Genomic DNA, 25,790 nt, shown 5'->3' on the forward strand with positions numbered 1-25,790 from the left:
ATGTGCTTTGAGATGCAGTCACTATTATTCGAGTTGTCAGTAGGTTCATTTTTATTAATGAAGAAAATGCACTTATTTGTCATTGATCTGCTGTTTTAAATTCTAACTTTTGACAGTGATAGGAATTCTTAAAAGATTAATCCTTAATTTTAAAAGTGATAGAAATGCTTTTGAAAAGTCAGATGAAATTTCTTCTTTCAATTAATCAATAAAAATTATTAATATCATCTCTTAACCAAGCACTGTGCTAAGTTCTGGAGAGAAAAAAAGCTATATTCTGTTTCTTTGAAAGAATAGATCTTATACCTATAAAATAAGTAAATAGGTATAAAATATTTGCAGAATTTAATTTTTAAGAAACTTCCTCTGCCAACATCAACTGTGAATAACTACTTAGTGCAAAGTGCTCAGAAATTATAATAATATAAAATATGGAATTAATGCCTGTTGATCATTTTTATTTTAACTTTCTGTGACATGCTTTGGTCTGAAATAAATTAACTTAAGACATGAGTTCATACCCCAAAAAATTGTTATAACAAATGTATTGAAATGAACATTGACCAATTAGGAGACTAAATCTCTCAACAAAAAGTTAAAAAATTCATTCAACAGTTTTGTTATCATTTGGCCATTTCAGGTAGCAGGCCATCTTAACTACTATTTTTTTTTTTATTGTTTTCTTTTGTGAGAGAAAATGGATTATGGATAACAGTTTTGATGAATTTATCCCAGGATTGTGAAATTCACAGCATACTATATACTGTGACAAAACAAATGAATTCAATTTGGGCCTTGTTAAATTAGAAGTATTGAATCTCTGAACATTCAGAGCAAATCTGAATTGTAAAGAGTCTGATTGTTAAATGATTATAATCCTTTACTGCCTTAGGCTATAAAAATTAAAAAGGTCTAAATGCTTCTTTCAGAGTTTCAGAGTCTAATTTTACATGAATGCATATCCTAACAAGATTAGCTAGTTTATTCAGGCATATGAATTGCACTTTTGTTCTTCATGTTGAACAAGTTTGTACCATCAGAGTCACTCTATTCTTATAATCACAATCAGCTCTTTCCTTCCACTGGTAATTTTCCTTCTGCATCTCTCTTTTGATGACATACTGTGCTCTTAATTTCTTTTCTTTGGTCATATTTAGTATATTGCTCTCTTACCTGTGATTTTCTTTTATTCGATTTTAAAACTGTTGCTTATTTAGAAATTAAAAATCTACAATGGCCGTTTATTTTCTATCAGACAGCTAAAAGTTAAATGATGGAAAAGCTCAGTTCATGATTATCATTTTCATTGTTTAAAAAAAATGTTCAATTTTTTTTTTTTTTTTTTTTTTTTTGCAACGAGAATAATCTCTGTTCATTTAGTAATCTTCTAGGGAGCAAAGAACGATTTTTTTTTCTGTCATAGAATTCAAGATTTATCTTAGATGTGACTTATCTATTGATGGTAACATGTTGACTTTGTCTCAGTAACAAGGAATTTTTAAAAAGTCAGTTCATTTGATTTTTTTTTTTTAGCTGATGAGATCAAATGCAGTCTGCCTTTTATGTTTTATAAAGCAGTTTTCTGATATCCATTAAAAAGCATTAGGCCTTTTGTTCAGTTTAGATAATTATACATTTTTTAATATACTCTCATCTTTCTGTTTCAGCAAGCGAATGGTTTCGTTTGGGGACAAGTAATTGATATGAATTTCTTTTTTTTCCAGAAGGCCTTTTCAGAAAATCAAGAGTACATTAAAACTTGCATTATAACACACCACTAGCAGGTTTATTTTAGTGGTACATCTGTGCTATGGTAGTAAACCATGTATCTGTGTTCCAATTTTAGACATTTATTTTTAATGTCAGAAGTTTATAACTATCTCTAAAATCCAATTTGGGCAAAAACTTGGCATGCAAAGCTTCTAACCAACCCTCATGATCTTCTTTAGATGGAAATCTATTTCCTTAAAAAGAAAACCCTACTCATTATGCACACATTTATTATTATAGTTTTATTTTTTAATGATGATTTGATTGGTCATCGACTCTTTCCCAGTCAGTGTTCAGCAAATATGCTAGTACTTTGTGCAATTTGTATTTAAATGACCCAAGAGAGTTAGGTTTCTATTATTTGTTAGGAAGACTTCTGAAAGCTAACATTTGGTCAGTGTTATTTCGATAGAAATTTTCCAGATTTTGCTTTCTTTGCATTAGTTCAATTTACTTTCTCTGTTATACCATATATGTCCTTTTTTTTTTTTTTTTCCTAGAGGGAAGCTTGTTTCCATGATTAATTAACAGCATAGTTATTTTCTGTTTTATTGGAGAGATTCAAGAAAGAGTTATTACTTAGCATTGGATTTTTGTTTTAAAGTATGAAGATAGTAATGCCTAAGGATTTTAAACTCTGACATTGTTGTCATCTATAAAGCAAAAGTCTAAAGAGCCACGTTTGGCAATAGGTTTTTGTTGTTTTTTAATTTTTTGTAATAAATCTTCAAAAGATTGGATAAGACAGACATCTAGTATTAAAGCTACCTTTTAGTTTTCTCTGCAAAGCTTGTATTCATATATTCCTTAAGCTTACCCAAGGTTTTTCAGTCTATGATTCAGAAATTATCATACGTTAGTAACCAAATAAATTTTTTTTATTAAAGACCAGCAACCTGTGGCATTTGGCCATTCCTGGATAAATTTAATTATAATAATATTTGATTAAAAAACTTTCAGATTTGAGATCAGACATGTGGCATTAGTCAGTATTTTCATTCATGATTCAACTTTAAAAATTAATTGATTCATTCTTTGCTTGAAATGTTGCAATACGTTAATTGATCTTATGTTGGAAAGGTTAGAATTAATCATCATTAAACACTTTAGTGATGAGCTGCTAATTGACATAATTAGAGCCTGAAACTCCAAAGGTCAGTATATTTGTTTTGAAGCAGCTTGAGTACCCCAAGATTTGGCTACACAGTTAGTCAAAAAGGGGCTCTGCCTACACAATAAAACTATTAAGATCATTCTTAAAGTGACGCGCTCATTTTTTCCCCTTCAACTACCAGAGCAGCAAACTGACACAAACTACAGGGGTAGAAATTGTGTTTATGGATGTCATTTTAAAAGTTATGAATTTCCTGCTTAATTTTATCTGATGAGTGAATATAACATTCATGATTTCAATAAATAAATGAAAGAAATAAAGAACAATAACAACAAAAATGTCTTGGTCCTATTTTCCTGTCATCAATTTTCATTTACATTTCCAATTAATGAAATGGTGTGTGTAAAGGAATTCATCTAAAAAACTACATGTAGGATACTAAACTATATCCTGATGATCTGAAGCTATGTGATGTTGCATCTAAATGTTCCAGATTCATTCAAGAAACATTAAAGGCCTAGTATGTGCAAGGCACTGTGTTATGTGCTGAAGTTCTGAAGTAATTTGTGATCTAATCTTGCATAACTCTCAGCACAGGGCTCTCTTTTCCAACCATATTATTTAACTTGGTCATCTCATCAGCTTTCATTATTTACCTTTTCTATTCCAGTTTCTGACCTCCACTCTTACATCTTAAAACATCTTTCAGACATTCCCCAACTGGATGTTAAGAAGACATTTTAAGCTTATCATGTTTAAAATATTCTTTTCTCCTTGATACCTCTCATCCCCTAAATCTAATCTGTTGCCAAGGTCTATTGATTGCATCTTTGTTTCATCATCTACTATGTCATCAATTAGATTCCCTTCACACCTTTTACATCTGACTCCTTCTCTGTTCTTGTTCCATTCCCACCCTAGTCCAGACTCTCATCACTTTCACCTGAACAATTTTAGTAACTTCCTAGCTTGTCACTCTTAATCCATTTTTTACCCTTTTAAGTCTATCCTTCCCACAGATGCAAAATAAATATAATCTGAGTTCTAAAACCAATTGATATGGGGCCTTCTCTTTATTAGTGGAATTCAGTATCACATACTTTATGAGGGACAAGGCAGAGTCAATGAGAGAGTGAGAGAGAAAAGCTATAGCCTCTTTGGACTTCAAGTCTCTTGAGAATCTTCAAGGCTTTTCTGGATTCCAGCTTTTATAGAAAAAGATGGTGATTCCAAATACCAATTCAGTTTGCTGAAAAGAGAATAAAACTCTAGGAAGAAACTAACATAAGAAGAGCTAGCATTCTTTGTCATCTCCCGATCCGCAGGTACCTACATTAGAGTCTTTAGAAATTTCTTCTTGATTGATATCTGGGACTTTCTCTCTTAGTTGGGCTGAGTAACCTTACTCCCATTGGGAGAGCTCCTTTACTCTCTATTGCCTGGTATATGTTTTCCTATCTCTACAATTGATTGGATATGTGGTTTATTGTGGAACTGCTATTCAATGGGAAGTCAAACCTTAGGTATAAAGCTTTAAGTCCTCCTTTCCAAATAGTGAACAAAATTCACAAATTTAATGTAAATCTAAAAGCCACATCATCTAAACTAATAGTATTTAAGGGAGCAGGCAGATACAATTCTATTCCAGTACTCTCTCTTAGGGGAACAGTGACCGAGCGTCTGGGGCCAGTCTCCTGCTCCTCTTTCTGGTGGGATGTAGTTTCCCTCAGAGAAGGATGGGGGAAGAAGAAAAATAGAAATGTCTGTTCTTTTTCCCTTCAAATTCCACAATGATATCCTTATGTTACATATTTTACATGTCATATGTTTATGCCACATAAATGTTCCTAAACATTTAGCTCTAGCCAAGTCACTTATTAGTTTAAGAAGCTTTAGCAAACTTTATATTTAATCACTTCTCTATCTGGCATTTAAAGGCTTTCACAATCTGGGTCGAGTCTGTCTTTCAATGCTGATTACATAGCTTTCTCCTTACACACTCTACATTCCTGCCAAAATGCCCTGCTTCCTGTTCTCTGTACATGACATTCCATCTGCCTCTGTTCCATTGCCCAGGACTGCCCCCCTCCTCATGCCTAGAGTGTATTCCCTCTTAGCATTTGTTGCTTTGAGTTCTTTTCATGTCTTATTTCAAAAGCAACCTCTTTCAAGAGTTCATACTTTATACCCAATTTTTTTAGAATCCTACCTCCCAATCAATGTGTCTAGAGGGTGAATACAGAGTGTCCCAAAAGTCTTTGTTCAATTTAATCTTTAATAGCTTAAAACTACAGAAAGGAACATATAAAAACATATCCCTTATTTAAAAAAAAATAGAAATATATTTCATTCTCCTACTAGAATGTAACCTTCTAGAGGGAAAGAAACTATCTTTTTATTACCATGCCCAACATTGTCTAACACATAATTGGTACTTCATGAGTGCTTGTTGAATAATCAGTAACATGATTGATTAATCTATTTTAGAGATAATAAAAATAGCATAGTTTTACAAAGTGCTTTATCATTTATAATATTTCCTATAAACACTATGAAGTAGTAACTACAAATACTCTGCCTATTTTCATATGATGAAATTGAGGCTTAAAAGGGGAAACTAGAATATCTTTATAATATAAATAATATGTTACATAAAGAGAAAGAAGTCTTAACTCCAGTCTTCTACCTGGTAAAATTCCAGAGCTTTTTTCACTCACTATATCATGCTGTCTTTCTAAATGAAAGGGACCTTTTGATAATTGATTGTACTTAGACATGAACTTAGATTGTTGCCGTAATGAGACTAAAATCAGATTTCCTTTATAATTTTGCTATTTTTTAGATCATGGTTATAATAATGATAATAATATCACATTTATATATTTTCTGATGCTATTTTAATATTTTATGTTACAAAAAACTTTTGCAAGATCAAAGTTATTTCTTATTTTCTGATTGGTTGACTATAATGTTATACCAAAAAAAAAAGTGGGTGGGGGATTGAAGGAAAATATTTTTATGAAATTTTATATCCAATAATAGATTACCAGTAACAAATAATTCACTTCTCAGACTTAAACCTACAAGCTGTATTAAGATTCATTGATCACATTTAGTTTTGAACAAAGACCAGTAGATCATTCTAAGACTAAGATAACTTTGGGGAGGGTTTATGATTGTTTTGGGACTACATCATTATTGTAGTTTATTTAAAAGAGATGGTGATACACTTTTTGTTATAGATGAGATAAATTCCAGAATGCATATCTGTAACATAATTTACAAAGAGGCTAACTGAATGATTATCATCCTTCTTGGTGCTGGAATTATATTATACCTGAAAATGAGAAATCAAACATGACTACTAATAATGAAAATACTGCTATAATAGTTTGCCTTTTATAACAGTTTAAGTGTATAGTGATGTAAATGTTAAGTAAATTAGTTATACATTTTAGGTAGAATTTTCTAACTCTTGAGGAAAATAATTTTTTATTAATTTATTAGGAATGCCACAAAAGTATTATTCTGAGGGTTCATTGAATTTTGAAGAAAAATTATGTTCTTAAAGATAGTATAACATAAGTTCTGACAAGTCCTGTGAAGGTGGACAAGACCCATCAAGGAATTTGGTCAGCTAAGAACTAAACTAGTAAAGTTTGGATAGACCATATCCAAAAGGCTGCCCAACATCAGAAAAAAATTTGGAGGCCCAGCCAACTATGAAAAGGATAAAAATATAAAATGACTATCAGTGCTGAATAACTCCCAAGAAAGGAATAGAAAGTGCTAAGGTTCCTACCATTCTGAGACTACCCTTAACCATAATTTTAATTCTTGGTTTCATTGAATATGGGATATTTGTCCAAATCACAATTTAATCTAGTGCTATAAGAATTGAATGATATTCAAATTAAAAATCAACCCATGGATTTTATTTAGCACCTGCTGTGTGCCAGGTACTGTAATAGACACTGGGGAGTGCAAAGACAAAAAGAAAGCTATCCCAGGAGAAAGAAATAACATTTGTGTGCATAAAGCAGTTACTTTAGAGAATCAAATTACTTAATTTTTGAAGTCATGTTGTTAAAACCAGTAAAATAAGTATTTGAGGGAAAAAAAAATATTTTGTCTCTGTGTAGATTCCAAGGTTTGTTTAATTTGAGGAAAATTTGAGAAATACATTCTTAAATCTCTGTCCTTAGATATATTTCTGAACATTTTATATCTGATATAGTTCTTATAATGATGAGATCCAACTTTTTTTGTCAGGGGACTAGATATTTATGTATCACAGCCAGCTCAGAATATTGACCATCTAAAGAATAGGTTTTTCTTTTTTATCATTTGATGCTTTTAATATGATTTTAAAAAGCCATCTCATAGTCTATATTTTAATTATAAAAACTAAAAATAAATTGGCTAGTTTGGGGGAAGCATAAGAAACATTGGCCCAATAATCTCCTCTAAGCTAAGCATGTTGCCCATCTAAAATGGAAATGAGATCTTGTGACAAAGGGAAAACATTTTTCAACATTTTCAGCTTTAAAAATGAATGTGGAAAGTGAGGGTGGAGTGGTGAAGTAATAGGCCTCTCCGTAATAACATGCTAAATTGGAACTTGGTTTATTAGTCTCCTCTCAGACACTGCAGATGGACAATGAATTGTACCCATAATTGAATAGGAGGAGGAGAACAGGCTGGTCTACATTTGTGAAATTTTGTAGTGCCTTTAATGATTCCAATCTTCTTTGTAAAACAAAGACCTATCTTTGTAAGACAAAAATTCTTACTATGATGGTATATGAATAAGTATATTTAATAAACCCTGAGCTATGTGTGAAGCACTATACTAAAATAGGAATACAAAAGCAAATAGAATCCTTGTCCTCAAGAAGCTTCTGCTACTGCAGAAACAAATATATGCATGTATGTATGTATATATAGGCATAAATGGAATGTTGATGTGGGTATATGTATATGTGCAATTATGCACACACACACACACATATATGGGGTTATACACACACACATATATATACAAACACATAGATATAGATATATGAAATAAGAGTGGTTACTGAGGCATAGTTTGTTTTGAAAAAGTAAAAGAACTTCTGATTAAATAAAAACTTGGGATGCTACTACCAAGACATAAGACCTTTATGAAAAGAAATATAAAATACTATTTATAGAATGTAGGACTAAACAATTAAAGGGATATTAATTGCTTAAAAGTAGATTAGCAAAAATAATAAAATACCAATTATGCCTAATTAATTTGCTTATTCAGTGCTATACCAATCAAACTATAAAAGTATCATTTTATAGAATTAGAAAGATAAAAACAAAATCTTATTGGTGAAACAAAAGGTCAAGAGTTTCTAGATAAGTAATGAAAAAGAATAGGAAGAAAGAGGGCTGAGAATCTCAAATTATTGCATTAATTAGCAAAAAATTTGCCCAAGGCACTATATACATTCCTCTCCTTTTCAATGTTATGGGAATAGCCATGCTCCACTTGTTATTTTTCACTCTTGCAATATGACCCACCCATTGCTTTTCCCAAGCATGCATGCTGATAATGTATTCTACTTCCTAGTCACAAGCCCTTATGGAAAATATCTCATATCTATTCAAATCTACAACTCTTCCTGGCACTAGAAAAAAATAAGTTGGTCCATTGAAAGCATTAAGTTTGTGACAAAGCAAACAAAAATGGTACATGCTTGATAAACCCAAATAGCTCAACTAGGATAAAGAGTCACTATTTAACAACAATGTTTGGAAAAACGTTTTAAAGTCTTCTGGCAGATATTAGATAGAAACAAATATTTACATCATATATCAAGATAAGCATCAAAAGGAGTTATGACTTACATATAGAAGGTGACATTATATACAAATTAGAGAAGCAAAAAAAAATTAACTTTATGAATCTCTGGATCAGGAAGAATTTCATGACCAAATAAAGGAGAAAGATGACAGAGACAATATTGAGAGGGGAGAAAAATCTTTGCAACAAGCTTCTCTGATAAAGCTCACATCCCTAAGATATATAAGGAATAAAATCCAATGCATAAGAATAAAAACAGCTCCTCAATTGATAAATAGTCAAAAAATAGCTCTCTAGGGAAAAAATTCAAGCTACTAATGAACATATTAAAAAGGTCCTAAATTGCTTACATTAGACAAATGAAAAATAAAGCAACTTTGAAATTCTACCTCCTAACCATCAAGTTAGCAAAACTGAAAAAACAGAAAATAATACAGATTGGAGTAGCTAACCAGAAAACAGACCTTTCAATTTACTGTTGATAGAACTGTGAATCCATTTATACTGGAAATTTGAAAATAGATCATAAACTAAATTGTGTCACAAGTGGACCTGAACATCAATGATGTCAAAGAAAGATGTAAACAATACATCCAATCAAAAATATTTTTAGTAATTTTTTGATAATGGTAAAGAAGTATAAGCAAAATGGACAACCATCAACTGGGTAATGGCTGAACAAATTTGGCATATAAACACAATATGATACTACTCTATTTTAAGAAATAGTGAAATGAAAACCGGAGGAGATTTATATGAAATGATGCAGAGTGAAGTGAGAAGAACCAGGAGAAAAATTGCAATCATTAAAGTAATACTGTAAAAAAAAAAAAAAGACATTTTTAAAGACTTAAGCAATCTGATTAATCAGTGTAATAACTAAGGAATATTCTGGAGAATAAATGCTTAATGTGTAACTCAAGGAGCAGAATTAATTTTATATTTTTGTACATGGTCAATGTGGGAACTTGTTTTATATATTTATTTATTTTTTCTTTTTAATGAGAAGGAAAGCTTGGAAAAGGAAAAAAATAAAATGTTCTAATTGAAAAATAGAATTTAATTTTTAAAAGAAAGTAAAGGTATAGTAAATGGATCTATAAAGACTTGAATTGACACTACTTTTCCAGGAACACTGGCATTGTTAATTATATTCTCCTTCCAAGTTGGAAATTGATACCAGAGAAGGCTGATCCCATTCAGAAAAAGATGATCAAGGATTAGGGACTGCTATGAAATATGGCTAAGGCCTATGTTAAATAGTGCGCTGGGTGAGAAATGAATTCTATAGTCTCCAAAGAATTAAGATTGCAAGTTTTCCAAAGGGCCTTGGAGTGATGCATGTTGAATAAATATGAATAAGTTTTTTGGGAGGGCCTATTAATGAATAACTATCTGCACCACAGAAGTAACATAAAAACTAGTAGGGGCAAGGGTGGGACTTGATCATGTAACAAGTGTGAGTGATTACCATTGGACAATCATATGTTTCAGTAGTAAAAAAACAATGTTAAGAGAATTAGAGGAAGGGCTTCAGTATATTTAATAAATACTCCTATGTGGACAATTTACAGAAGAACATGTTCAAAGGATAGAATAATGGAATGAAAATATATGGATGAAATATATTCTCCTTGAAAGGACTGAACACATTGATGTGATTTTTTAAAAAGCAAAACAAAACATTTTAAGTGTCCTCTCATTTCCATTCTTGCTTTTTTGGAGGCAAAGAATATTTAAGGCTATAGACTCTTTGTTGTTAATTCATTCACTAATTTTATTCTTTTCCTTTGTCAAATATATTTTCTTTTATTCCCAAAGTCCTTTTTTTGAAATACACATACACTTTATATATATGCACATGGATATAAAGGTACATTCATATACATCTGTACATACATATACATGTGCATGTGCACCCATAAATATATATTCCTTTTTTTGTTTTTCTGAGACAATTGGGGTTAAGTGACTTGCCCAGGGTCACACACCTAGGAAGTGTTAAGTGTCTGAGACCAGATTTGAACTCAGGTCCTCCTGACTTCAAGGCTGGTGCTCAATCAACTGTGCTACCTATCTGCCCTGCATAGATAATTTTCAACATTCATCCTTGCAAAACATTGTGTTCCAAATTTTCCCCATCCTCTCCCCTGCCTCCTTCCCCTAGATGGCAAGTAATCCAGTATGTTAGACATGTGCAATTTTTCTATACATATTTGCATAATTATCATGCTGAACAATAAAAAATCAGATCAAAAAGGAAAAAAATTTGAGACAGAAAACAACATGCAAGCAAGCAATATCCCTCAGAATTGATCATCACATAATCTTGCTATTGCTGTGTATAAGATTCTCCAGGTTCTACTCACTTCATTTAGCATCAGTTCATGTAAGTCTCTCCAGGCCTCTCTGAAATCATCCTGCTGATAGTTTCTTATAGAACAAAAATATTCCATAGCATTCATACACCACAAGTTACTCAGCCATTCTCCAATTGATGGACATCCGTTCAATTTCCAGTTTCTTGCCACCACAAAAAGGTGCTGCTCAAACATTTTTGCACACATAAGTTCTTAAAAAGTAATTTTCAAAATTAGATAGGAGTGGTAGGACTAAAAATAGAATAAGAAATGAAAGCAAAGGAAGAAATCATTGAAAAGACAACAGTTTGGGGGAAAAGGCATCAAAAATACTGAGAAAAATAGCTTTAAAAATAGTATTAGCCAGATAGAAAAAAAGAAACAAAAATTCACTTTAAAAAACACAATTGGTAAAATGTAAAAAAGAACTACAGAAGCTCACTGAAGAAAACAATCCCTTAAATATTAGAATGGCATGAATCTAGAAGCTGATGATTCCATGAAACATCAAGAAACAATTTTTAAAAGCCACAAGAATGGAAAAAAAGTGAAATATTACAGAAAAAAATTCCAGAGCTCCCAGGTCAAAGAGAAAAGACAGGTAGTAAAACTCATATAAATACTGTAGAACCACAATCAGGATCACACAATATTTAGTAGCTATAATATTAAATGACCTGAGGGTGTAGAATATGATATTCTGGAATGAAAAAGAGCTCAGATACCACAACTTGTTTGGCCATTCCCTAATTAGTGGGCATCCTCTCCATTTCCCATTGTCCGCCAATACAAAAAGACCTGCTATAAATATTATTGTATTTCTAATTACTTTTTTGCTTTTCTTCAGTCTCTTTAGGAAACAGACATAGGAAGAATATTGTTGAGTCAAAGTATACACAATTGTATAGCCCTTTGAGAATAGTTTCAAATTGTTCTACAAAACGACATAGTTTAAACTTATTGGGCCTTTTATGATTCCTTTTCACTCTTTACCTTTTTATGCTTCTCTTGAAATTTGAAAGTAAATTTTTTATATTTGAAAGTAAAATTTTCTTTTTAGCTCTGCTTCTTTATCAGGAATGCTTGAGAGTCATCTATTTCATTAAATGGTCTTTTTTTTTTTTTTTTTTTTTTTTCCCATGAAGGATCAAGAGTAGCTGCAAGAGTAGCTCTCCAGAGAGAGAACTGGCCAATTCTGAATTAAATGAAGCACATTTTTTAAAAATCCTTATTTTTATTTTATTTTGTTTGTGTTTACTTTCACAATAATATGGACAGATGTCTTGCATGATCTCATATGTATAGTAAGATAAAGCATTTCTTGAGGAAATGGGTGAGGTGGGAGGGAGTGAAAGAGGGAAAGAATTTGGAGCTCAATTTTTTTTTAATTGCCAAATTTTTTGATATGTAATTTGAAAATATTTAATGATATAAATAAAAACAAATTTAAAATAAAATAATGTAGATACTCAGGATGCATTCCATGATCAATTTCAATAAACTTAAAGTATATATCTTATATTTAGGACTCTGTATTAGATAAATACTTTTTGTTAACCTCAAAAACTTAACATCTACTAAAGTAAATAAGAGAGACACATAAATAACTAGAATGCAAAGCAGAATGTAGTAAGTGTATAGGAGATTTTCAATAAAAAGGATATAAGAAACTTGAGGAGAAAGAAAGCTAGAAGCATTGGCTAGTAGCTTTGGAAAAACTTTTATAGAGGAAATGCTACCTGTCTTGGGACTTGAAAGTTTGGAGAGATTTCATTAGAAGTGATAAATTCTAGGGATTAAAAAAGACAAAAATGAATCTATCCCTTCCCTCTGCATTCTAACCAGGGAGACAAACTCATATATATACAAAAAAAAATACATTCTCACACAAAAACATAATTCCACACATAATTTTTGTATATGTATAAAAAGCTTTTAGATAATGGGGGTGTGTAACTGAGGGAATTAAGAAAGGATTTGTGCAGAAGGTAGTGATTGAGCTGAGTTTAAAAAAAAAAAAAACCACACCTGAAAAGTAACAGGGCAATGAATTCTATGCAAGGTGAGAGGGTGGTCAATGGAAAGGAATAAAGATGAAAAATGACATGATATGTATGAGGTATAGTAATGTGGCTAGAATGACTATTCTGTAGTGTATACAAAGGCTGGAAAGATAAATTGGGGCCAGAATGCAGAGGGTTTTGAATGCCAGATGGAAGAATTTAATATTTATTCCAAGCAGTGAAAAGGAAGCTACTGAAGCATAGAAGTGATAGAGTCAAACCCAAATTTTAGGAGAATCACTTTGGAAGGATAGATTCAGGTAGATAAAGCTGAACCAAGCAGAGTAATTAGAAGGCCATTACAATCACCCAGCAAAGAGGTGATAGCATTTGAACTATCAAGGTAGTTATGATAAAAGGGGATGGATGGATGTAACATCTGGACTAGCTCTCTATAGGATCTCTGGTCTTAGGAGCCTTGGTCTTAGATGGAGGAGTGATGAAGGGAGGAGAACCACCAGGAGTATCTCTGTTTCTGTTTCTGCCTTTTATGTCTCCTCTGTGTTCAAATCCTCATCTGAGTCTCCTCTGTCTTGAGTCCGAGTCTCTTCTGTGCTTGTGTCTGAGTCTGAGTTCGAGCTTGAGAGCTCTGGTCTCCAGTCCTATCAGCCCTTAAATACTTCAGTTTGATTGTATCATTACATCACACTAAGTTTATGTGAACTAGAGAACCATTATCTCATCAATCACACTGAATAAACACCCTGCTATAAATATCCTTGTTTCAAGTATACCTTTCCCAGAGTTTCCCCACTATCTGTGGTCCTCTACAGATAATAGAATGGAGGTAAGAAGTAACCCTAAGCAGTTGCTTCAACAACATTTTGTAAGTGATTTGGATATATGTCAGAAAGAATGAGTTGAGGATGATATTGAACCTGAGGGATAATAGGAAATATGGGAAGCCTGATGTGTTTCAAGGAAGGATGATCATTTGTTTTAGATATGTTGAGTTTGAAGGATATGTGATAATCAATTCAAAATGTGTAGTTGGGAGTTGGTGATGCAAGAGTAGATATCAGGAGGAAGATTTGTGTTAGAAATATATCCCCGAAAGTTATCTGCAGAGATAAGGCAATTGAACCTGTGAGAAAACTGTTGAGATCACCGAGGAAGAGAGTCCCCTTGGAGAAGTGGGCCCACAGAAGAACTTAGGGTATGAAAAGCCAAAAAAAGAAGACTGAGGAAAAGTGGTTAGACTAGAAGAAAAAGAGCTGTGAGGGTATCTTTATGAAAATCCAGAGAGGGAGAATATCCAGAAGGAGAGTGATCAACAATATCAAATGTTTCAGAAACCAAGAAAAATGGGAACTAAGGAAAAACTCATTATACATGGCACATAAGAAATTGTTGTGTTCTAAATAGTAGTGTGACCATGAGCACTGTTTCTATTTCTACTAAATGAAGATATTCATATTTGTAGTACTTCACTCACAAGCGATTAAGAAATTCAAGTGATATATATGTTTTGTAACCTTGACGCATTATGTAAAATTTTGCTATTACCTGGTATTTCAAAAGATATTGAAGAGATAGAATTGGCAGTACTTGGCAAAATGAAAGAGTGAGAGGAAGAAAAACTCAAAAGGAATTTTGAGATTTCAAGCCAAGGGAGTTTATCTGGAATCATGATTTATATCACAAAGTCATTTTGTTAAGAGAAGTTCAAGGGAATGAGAACTGAAAAAAAAAAAAAAAAGAATATTGAATTTAATAATAAGAAATTCATGAGATATCTTGGAGAGAGCAATTAAAGAAAGTAGTTGAGAAAATAAAGCAGGGCTCTTGGAATATGGGAATATCAAAGTTCTCTCTCATAATTCTCAATTTTCTAAGCACCTCGATTTTGATACTATTTAATTTCAGATTTCTTAAAGGCAACTATCCTTTGTGTGAGAAAAACATGGAGCATATATTAATGAAGTGGCCAAGTACATTTTATTTATTTGCTAAATGCAATATATACTATGATAGTATATATTTCATTGATATAATGCTGATCATTCACATAAACTGACTTCCTTCAAGTCCCAGCTGAAATCCTATCCTCTGTCTTAAGCCTTTCCTAATCCCACATAATTCTAGTGCCCTGTCTCTATTGATTATTTAGAATTATTTCTTATATATACCATCTATATGTTATTGCTTGTATGCCATTTATCCCCATAGATTACAAGTTTCTGACTAAAAAGGACTATTTCTTGTTTTTCTTTATGTTCCCAAGGAAGGTGCTTGATAAATGTCTATTTACTGACTTTCTTCTACAACATATTTTTGTCTTAGACTCATAAAGCTTTCATATAACTTTTGTTAGCAGCCCTTTTTTTTGGAGACATCTTGATCAATGAATGGAGAAATAGGTGAATAGATGTCTGTAAAGTCATCTAATGAATTTCATAAGACAATTATCTTAGAGTGCATTCTGTTTAAATAATAAGGTCCCTTATTCTCTACATATCTAATGAATGATCTTAATTCTCACTTTGACCCTTTGTATGATTTGGGGTGAAGCAAACAATCTTCTTTTCATGTGGTTGCTTTATCTGTAAAGTGAGGAGACTTTAAGGTTTCTTTTAGCTGTAAAACATCTAAGCTTATAATCGACTATCTTTTGTTGAATATTTAAATTAGCCCATGTTAGTCATTTTGAAACTGAAGTCATCAGTTGAATTAGAAAGTTCATATTTTAATATTTTAAATCATTCACATACACCTATCATAATGCTGCCCAAGATGACACAGGTATGGATTGTTAAGTATCTGAGGTCAGATTTGAAATCAGGTCCTCCTGATTCCAGGGCTGGTACTCTATCCACTATGCTATCTAGCTGCTCTAACATCTGAACATTTTTGTGGGAAAAATCATAGGCCAACAATAATAATCAGTTCATCTCATCAAAAGATGAAGTCGTTTATAATATGCTAAGTAAAAATTTCCAGCTGATTCTCCTCTCCATTCATAGGGAATGTTTTAAGAAACAATGTGATTTTCTTTAATTGAGCTTTGAGTTTTTAAAATCTTGACTTCATTAACAAAGTGAGACTTATATAGGCTATTTCTATACTCCATACCCTAAAATAAGAAAAAAAAACAATATTATTTTTATTGTGTTTCGGGTGTCGAGTCCAGCCCCAGTTGCTATGCTTGACTGTATACTGAAATGTGTTGAGAGACTGTCATTTCACAAAAGAACATTGTTGTGGTTTTAAGATGCATTTCTTACACAGAGATTTCCTTTAATTGAGAAGCAGAAGTTCAGATAGCAGCAACCCAGATCAAGCTTTGCATATTTGAATCTAGGGAGGTAAATTTCCAGCATGGTGCTCACAGAATTAAATGCACAGCTGCCAAAACCGTTAATGGGAGCTGCGAGTTTAATTTAGTGCCATACTGAAAATACACCCTTTCCTTCTCTATATATTTAATCAAAAAGTCTTCATTAAGAGGATTTCTTATCTGGTTTTAATTTTCAAGGTATAGCACAAAAATGTAATAATCCACTTAAAATGAATATTTAAGTAACAAATTTCAGAAATAAAATATTGATTTTTTAGGAGTACTTAGTACAAAAACTTAATTTATGACAAGGAAAACTCTTGGAATACTATTGTAGCATTTCAAGCTTTATTCTGTGCATGCAATTATTATGCAAATATTATTGCTACTGCAAACGACCTTTGTCATGAATTGTTTTATAATGTAGCAAGGTTATTGAACACTGTGGGTTTTTTAATAGAAGTTTCTATGACAGTGTTATGCATAAGACCTGAAGATAAATTACTAATGGTAAAAACCTAAGCAATTATTTCTGGAATTTTTCTTTGTAGTAAAGTGATAAAATTAAAGATATTTAACCAAGTATTTTAAATCTTTTTTCTGAGACAAAACTGATCTGGAGAGAACTATGTCTTTTTGGTAAATAGAAGGAAAATGATTGTGTCCAGCCTTTCCTTTCCAGCTGTCACTAAGAGAGTGTCATAATGTTTGGAGATGCACTTTCTACCTGTCAGAGTTGGTTTCAGTTCAGTGATGCATGATAAAGTGTGAGGGACATAGTCTTCCTACACTGCTAACAGGATAAATGCAGTGATGATGCTTCACAATGACTTATTCTTCAAGGTCAGGATAATGGAATTCAGCTATAATTTTCAACAATTTATTTATTAATTAGCATATTTTGAATATAAGTTTTGGATTCTTTAAAATGCTGAGTTAAGTTTCTGAAGAATTCCTAACTTTGAGGAACTGGATTTTACATTCAAAAGAAATAATTCATTTGTTGCCATATTTATCTATAAATTGTTTAATATTGTCTAGTCTCTCAGCTCAATCTTTTAAAATAAATAATATAACAATAAGCCATAGGTCTTGTTTCTGCTAAGGCTGTATCTGAAACAACATCTGTTACTTGTCCTGATAATGTCTTAGTTCCTGGATCTGACATAAAAATATGTAAATTATTTTGTAAACCATATTAGAGGCTATATTCTCAAATCATCTCCTCTTAACTGATCATCAATAAGTACTTGTAGTTAATTTGATTGCACACCATTTACTTATCAATTTATATTTATTGAGAATCTAAAGGTTATTTTTCACTAATGTAAGAATTACATTAAGTTGTCAAGATGAATAGCTTAGTCAGATTCAATCGTAGCAAACCAATTAGATATATAAAATTATATATATATACATATAATTATAATGCCAAAACAATAGAGCAATGCCAAGCAAAGTAAATCTTTAAAATACAATTTATTAACTTATTGATACATACATACATATATGTATATGCATGTAGACAGAAGTGATGTGCCCAAATATTCCCTTGTTTGTTGATTTAAAAAATAATTCTGCTGAGCAGAATAAAGAAGTGACAGTCTTAGCTGTCAAAATCTACATGTAAATGTATTACTTCTTTCCCTTATACTGTTTCATTTCTGGTCTCGGGTAAATGCTTTTTCATTGCCTCTTTTATAAAATCTAATTGGTAAGTGTTGCTCAGTTATTGATCCATTTCCAAACCATTGGTATACCTGTGATTCTTTTATGATATATTTTATATATTTCTTTAAATATTTCCCAATTGCCTGTAAAATATTTTAAATTCACTAAAATTTTATTCCAAATTTTATACTTTTATTCATTTCCTCTTTAACTCCTTGAGCAAGAAAGCAATAGGATAATGATGTATATGTGACTTCACATGTATAAGATGTGATGTGAGGTCATGTAAAACATATTTCCATATTACACATGTTGCAAAAGAAACTCCGCACAAAACACACACACACACACACACACACACACACACACACACACATACACACACACAAAATTGAGGGTAAAAGCATATGCTTCAATCTGTATCCAGTGTTCATTAATTCTCTCTCTCAAGGTAGACAGCATTTTTCATCGTGAATCCTTTGTAATTGTCTTGAATTTTTCTCTTGATCTGAATAGCTAAGTCTTTCACAATTGAACATCCTTATAATGCTGTTACTGTATAAATTGTTCACTTCAATGCACACTTTACTTGTATGAGTTCATATAAACCTTCCCAGACTTTCCTAAAACCAACCTGCTTTTTATTTTTGTACCATTATATTCCATCACAATAATATACCACAAATTTTTCAGCCATTCCCCAACTGATGGGCATCCTATTATTTTCTAATTCTTGGTCACCATGAAAAGATATGAAACTATAAATATTTGTTTTGGTTTTATTATAGGTTCTTTTTCCTTTTAAAAAATATCTTTGGAGATATAGACATAATAGTGGTATTTCTGGTTCAAATAGAATGCATAGTTTTATAGCACTTTAGGGATAATTCCAAATTATTCTCCAGATATGATTGGATTAGTTCACAACTCCAACAACAATAACTCTAGTATTCTTTTTTTTCCCACATTCCTCCCACATTTGTCATTTTTTTTCTGTGTGATAGATGTGATCTCAATGTAAGTTAGTATTCCAGAGTTGTTTTAAATACCAGTTCTCAAATCAATAATAACTTAAACCATTTTTTCGTATGACTACCAATAACTTTCTTCTGAAAACTACCTGTTCATATCCTATGACCATTTATTAATTGAGGAATGGCTCTTCTTTTTATAATCCTGGCTCAGTTTCCTGTAGACTTGAGGAATGAGACATTTTTCAGAGAATCTTGTGGAATTTATTTCCTTCAATTTCCTATTTTCCTTCTAATTTTGACTGCAAGAGTTTTGTTTATGCACAATCTTTTTGATTTCATATAATTGAAATTAACCATTTACTTTCTTTGATCCTCTTTATCTCTTATTTGAGGTCATAAATGCTTTTCTTTTCCATAAATCTAAAAAGTAAGTTTTTCCATGCTATGCTTAGTTTACTTATGACATTTTATGTCAAAATCATTTGTTCATTTTGACCTTGTTTTCTCATACTGTGTGAGATGTTAATCTAGGCCTAGTTTCTGCCAAATTGCTTTCCAATTTTCTCAGCAATTTTGGTCAAATATTGAGTTCTTACACTAAAATCTTGAGTCTTTGGAGTTATCAAACATTAGAATACTGTGGTTATTTACTATTGTATATCATATAGCTGATCTATTTCACCAATCCATCACTCTTTCTTAGCCATACCAGATTGTTTTGATGATTACTAATTTGTAATTTGGAGCTGAGAGGGTGCTTGCCTTCACTTTTTCATTAATTCCCTCAATATTCTTGATCTTGTGTGTTTCCAGATGAATTCTGTTACTATTTTTTCTTGTTTATGAAATAATTCTTTGTTTGTTTGATTTGTATAGCACTGAAAAGTGTTTTCTAATTATGTTCACTTAGTGCCTGATTGTATCTTGGGAAGTAGACTCCTGTGTGTTTTATATTGTTTGTAGTTGTTTTAAATGAAATTTCTTTTTCTATCTTTTCTGGGGTTTGATGGTAATATATAGAAATGTTGATAATTTATATGGGTTTGTTTTATACACTACAAATTTGCTAAAGTTGATGGTTGCTTCAACTAGTTTTTTTTTAATTTATTGTTTAGGTTCCTTTAAATATGCCATTGTATCATGTGCAAATATTTATAGGTTTATTTCCAAATTGTCTATTTTTATTCTTTCAATTTCTTTTTCTTGTTCTATTGATATAGGTAGAAATTTGAATACAATATTGAATAATCATGATGATAATGAATATCTTTGCTTTGCTCCTGATTTTATCAGGAAGGCTTCAAGTTTATGGTGTTTATAGATAAATTCTTGGTTTTAAAAATAGGTACTTCTTATTTTAAGAAAGGCTCCTTTGAAGGGCAGAGTCAACATGGCACAATAAAGAGCTAATGTAAATCTCTCTCAATTTATCCTCCAAACAATATTAAAATCTCAAAATAAAGCTGGGAGCAGCATAACAAAAGCATTGGATAAAGCAATTTTTTAGTCCAAGGCAATTTAGAAGGAAGGAAATGTCTCTCTCACCAGGTGAGAGTAGAGGTCTTTTTAAGAATTAGAAGTATCATCTTAATAGGTGTTGTAACACAGGAGCCACCTGACAGTGGCTGCTGCAGATCTAACCCAGACCTGCAGAATGGATCTCCTTGTGTGAGAGGATGATAAAAGGAGACTGAGAGGCACTTGCTGTTCTCTGATCTCTCTGACTGAGAGGCCATTGTGTTGTCTAACCCTCTCCTCTTTCCTCTGCCTACAATTTATTTCATTCCCAGTATGCAACAGCTATGTCAGCAAAAGCTGCCCTGCAACTCCTTCTGATGCTATGATCCACAGATGTGGAGCTTCTCAGAAAATTGACCTGTTCCTTAACAAATAGGAATGTAGAATGTTTAGCTCTATTGAATCCCTTGTGTTTTCTTTTCCTTTTTTTTTTCCTTTTTATGCTTCTCTAAGTTTTAACCAAATTTTCTATTTAGTTCTATTTAGTTCTGGTTTACCCCTTATGAAACTTTAAAATCCTTGTATTTCATTGAATTACTTTTTTTTTCTCTTGATTCATTATGTTTAATTTTTGTCAGGTAAGTGCTTCTTGGTTGTAGTCCTTGCTCTTTGCCTTCCAGACCATCATATTCCATGACTTTAGATCTTTGAATGTTGCAGCTGCTAAGTGTTATGTAATCCTGATTGTGTCTTTGAATTGTTTCTTTCTGACCATCTGTAGTATTTTTCTAGTTATACATGTGCATTATTTTTTAATATACATTTCTTTATCAATCGTGTTGAGAGAGGAGAATCAGAACAAAAGGGAAAAATTATGAGAGAAAAAAATAGAAGATAAAGAAAAAAGTGAACAAAACATATTGTTGATTTATATTCTGTCTCCATAGTTCTCTCTAAGGATGCATGTGGTGTTTTCTATCCAAAGTTTATTGACATTGCCTTGGATCACTGAACTGCTGAGAAGAACCAAGTCTTTCATAATTGTTCATTGCACAAACTTGCTGTTATTGTGTACAATGCATTACTTGTTCTGCTTGTTTCATTCAGCATCACTTCATATAAATCTTTTTAGTCCTTTCCAAAATCAGCTTATTCATCATTTTTATAGAACAATGATATTCCATTGCTTTCATATACCATAACTTATTCAACCACTCCCCAATTGATGGGCATGTACTCATTTTCCAATTCTTTGCCATCATAAAAAGTTACTAAAACTTTTTTTCTTGTCATTTTAGCCAATCTGAAAGGTATGAGGTGATGGCTTCTAGCATTTTTAATAAAAGTGGGTGCTATTTTTAGTCAAAAGGTTTTTCTGCATCTCTTGAGATTATCATATTATTTCTGTTAGCTTTGTTTTTGATATGGTCAATTATGCCTATAGTTTTCCTGATATTGAATCAGCCTTGCATTCTTTGTGTAAATCCCACTTGGTCATAGTGTATTATCCTGCTGATAAATTCTTGTAAGCTGCTAATTTTTTTTATTTAAATTATTTTGCATCTATATTCATTAGAGAGATTGGTCTGACATTTTCTTTCTCTGCTTTGTTTCTTCCTGCTTTGGAGTAGCAGTACCATATTTGTGTTATAGAAGGAATTTGCTTATTTTTCCAAATAGTTTACATAGTATTGGAATTAATTGTTCTTTAAATGTTTTGTAGAATTCACTTGAAAATTCATCTGGTCTTGGAGAATTTTTCTTAGGGAATTCATTGATTTCTTTTCTAAATTTATTTTTTTAAGGGGGCTATTTAAGCAATTTATTTTCTCTTCTATTAATCTGGGAAATTTTTATTTTGTAAATATTCATCCATTTCAATTAGAATGTCACATTTTTAGCATACAGTTGGGCAAAGTAGCTCCTAATTATTGCTTTAATTTTTTTTTTTCATCAGTGGTCAACTGTAGTATTTTTTTTCTTGACCTAATAGTTCTGAAATTAGACTATAATATTCCTTGGAATTTTTATTTTGGGTTTCTTTTTTGAGAATTGGTAAGTTCTTTCAAAGCCTATTTTGCCCTCTCTCTAGTTCAGATCATCAAGGCAGTTTTTCCTTTATAATTTTCTTGAAAGATGCTGTCCTGGTTCTCTCCTTTGGTTTATGGCTTTCAAATAATCTAATGATTCTGTTATTGTCTCTCTGAGATCTATTTTCTAGATCAGTTCTTTTTCCCATGAGATATTTTAGATTTTCTTCTATTTTTTTTTATTCTTTTAATTGTGTTTGATTGATTATTGATGTCTCATAGTCATTAGCATCCACTTGACCAATTCTAACTTTTAGGGTTTTTTTTGTTTTTTCTCAGTTAGCTTTCCTACTTTTTCATTGACCAATTTTACTTTTCAGGGAGATGTTTGCTTCAATGGATTTTTGTATCTCCTTTTCCATTTGGCCAATTCTACTTTTTAAGCAGTTGTTTTCTTCTTCCAAAGTTTTGGCTCTTTTTTTCATAATGTTCTCGTAACACTCATTTCTTTCTTTTCTCAATTTTTCTTCAAACCTCTCATATGTTTTAAACTTCTTTTATAGACTCTTCCATGAGTTATTTCTGGACTTGAGATTATTTCCTATTTTTCTTTGGGAATTTGCACATAAGTATTTTGACACTGTTGTCCTCTTCTGAATTTCTCTTGATTTTCCCTGTCAACATAATAACTTTCCATGGTCAGATTGATTTGTTGTTGTTTTACTAGACTTTTTGGCCTTTTTACTTTCTTTTAAGTTTGAGTTTTATTCCTAGAGTTGAAGGGACACTGTCTTAGACTACTTGTGCCAGAGATTGTAGACACTGGCTATATATGCAGTTCTATACTGATATTGTACTGAGGTCCCCTTGTGACCTTAGTGTTTGTTATGGCACTAAGAGGATGCTTGTTGCTGCCAGATGCCACAGGAGTCTGGCGGCTTATCTGATGCTGATCAGGGATCTTTGTGGTACTATTGGGTATGTATTGAGGGCTAGTCTGGTGTTTTTGCATTTTCCCAGGTTTACGCTGAAACATATGGTTTTCTGCTTGCAACTGCTTGTTTGCCTAAGACTCTACTGAAGCACAGTCTCACAGCTGGTGGCTGCCTGTTTGCTTAGCTACCCATAGTGTTGGCATTTAGCAGTTTGCTTGGAGCTACACTGAAGGTCTCCCTTTTATCCAGGGCTATGCTAAAATGCAAGGTGGTTTTCAAATCTGGAGTCCAACTCTTCCCTTGGCTATGCTGAGCCATGTGGAGAATCTTCATGTTGGCCTTTGCTTATTCCATCACACTGGGACTTAGGATCCACCACTGGTTTGCTTCTTGCTGGGATGCTTCTTGTCCTGGACTGCATTCCCCTTTTACACATTTGAGATAGATTTTTTTTTCTTGCTCATCTTCCAGGTTTTATTGGGATCAAAGTTTGTTTTCCCCCTCTCCTCATTTTTTTGTTGTTTGTGCTCCCCCAAAAGAAATTTATCACATGAAAGAAGAGGTAGCATCTTTTTCTAGTTGTTGTAGTCATTTGGATATGATGTTTATATTAGCTAACAATAAAAAGTTAGAAGATACTCTAAGTTCCATGTATGAGAGACATAGAGCTTACTGTCCTGATCATTCAAAATGAGGAAGAGAGTTTCATTGGGCAGAGTGTATCAGAAGAGAGGCTAGGAGTTTGATCTATAATTTTTTTTCAATGAATAAATAGAACTTTTTAGAAAACATCCACTATAATAATAAGGCATCTTTATAGCTATAATTTAAATTACAAAATGTGGGTGTCATCTTCAATTTTGTTGGAAATCAATCTTTTGCTTAATCTTATCTGTTACTTTTACTCAATAAATTAAGGTGTTTAAGATTCAATTTTGCATTAATAATTATAATCCAATCTGCAGTGTCCTGATGCCTATTTATGGGTCAAAGACCTTTGATTCATTTTAATTGCTCAATGATCAATGATAAAGAGATGATCCTGAAGGAACGGCCTGAACATTTCCATAGTGTTCTCAATAGACCATCATCAACAAGTGCTAAAGCCTTTGACAATATATCTCAGGTTGGTTAGTCCTTCTCTAGTTGAACTTCCAATTGAAAAATATTTTAAATGCCATTAGGCTCCTTTTACATGTCAGAGTACTTGGTGTTGATTGATTGCAGCAGAGATCAACAAGGTGGGGGATCCACTGTTCACAAGCTGAAATCTTCTGAGTTTTATGGCAAGAGAAAGTTATTGCCCAAGAGATCACTCTGTCTCTGAAAAGAAAAAAAAATAGGTTTGATTTTCATAGGGGTTTTTCTCAGGAGCAAAACAAAAGTCTGGACATAACATGATCTGAGCAAAGCCCTTGATACTGACAGGCATGAAGGCTTGTGAAAGATCATGGGGGAATCTGGTTGCCTGGAGCAGTTCATCAGTATTGTGCACCAGTTTCATGATGGCATGCTTGCACATTCTGGATAATGGATGATGCACTCAAACTTTTTCAGCCACCAAAGGAGTGAAGCAGAGCTAAGTGTTTGATCCAATGCTGTTTAGCCTGATGTTTTCAAGAATGCTTTCAACAAAGACTAAAATAGCATCAATTAGCTATCACAACAAATTTTAGTTATTTGACTTAAAAACACTATAATCTATAGTGGAAGGAAAGTTGGTGCATGACTTTTTCTTCACAGATGATTATGAATTCAATGAAAACTCTGAGACTGAGATATAACAGAGTATTTATTGATTTTCTGCCACTTGTGAAAATTTTTGTCTGATATTATTAACAAGAAAACAAAGGTTCTCTCCAAGCAACAACAATCCATCCATACATAGAACCATCAGTTACAGCAAATGGAGGAATTCTGAATGCTATGGATAAGTTTGCTTATCTTGGCAGTATCGTTTCCAAGGATGTAGACAGAGATGATAAAGTTGATCCATTCATTGCCAGAACTACCTCAGCATTTGGGAGGTTCTGAATGTGTGGGAAAGAAGAATGATTAGGTTGCTTATCAAACTAAATGTCTACATGGCCATTTTGCTAAACTTGTTGTTATTTGCTTGTGAAACCTGCCCAATCTGCCAACACAATGTCAAAATATTAAACCACTTCCATTTGAATGATTTTAGGAAGATTCTGAAGATCACTTGCTAAGAAAAGGTACTAGATATTGAGGTGTTTTCTTGAGCTGAATTGCCAAGTACTCTAACTTTACTGCAAAGTATGTAACTCCAATGGGCTGTCCA

At 32.3% G+C, this 25,790-nt stretch overlaps 1 protein-coding gene across 4 annotated transcripts in view; it reads left to right on the top strand.

Annotated features, from left to right (window-relative positions):
• Positions 1–25,790, top strand: part of ATRNL1 (attractin like 1) — a 1,155,405-nt gene that overhangs the window by 701,610 nt on the left and 428,005 nt on the right. Inside the window, exon 28 of one of the 4 annotated variants that reach the window (XM_074295692.1) lies at positions 12,226–12,252. The exons of the other annotated variants lie outside the window; for them this stretch is intronic. Coding sequence (XP_074151793.1) covers positions 12,226–12,237 — 12 coding nt within the window. The 3' untranslated portion in view covers positions 12,238–12,252. Of the gene's footprint in view, positions 1–12,225; positions 12,253–25,790 lie in introns of those variants that run through there. 4 annotated transcript variants of the gene reach the window in all.

This window comes from Sminthopsis crassicaudata, chromosome 2 (assembly GCF_048593235.1).
Source record: "Sminthopsis crassicaudata isolate SCR6 chromosome 2, ASM4859323v1, whole genome shotgun sequence".
Classification (NCBI taxonomy): domain Eukaryota; kingdom Metazoa; phylum Chordata; class Mammalia; order Dasyuromorphia; family Dasyuridae; genus Sminthopsis; species Sminthopsis crassicaudata.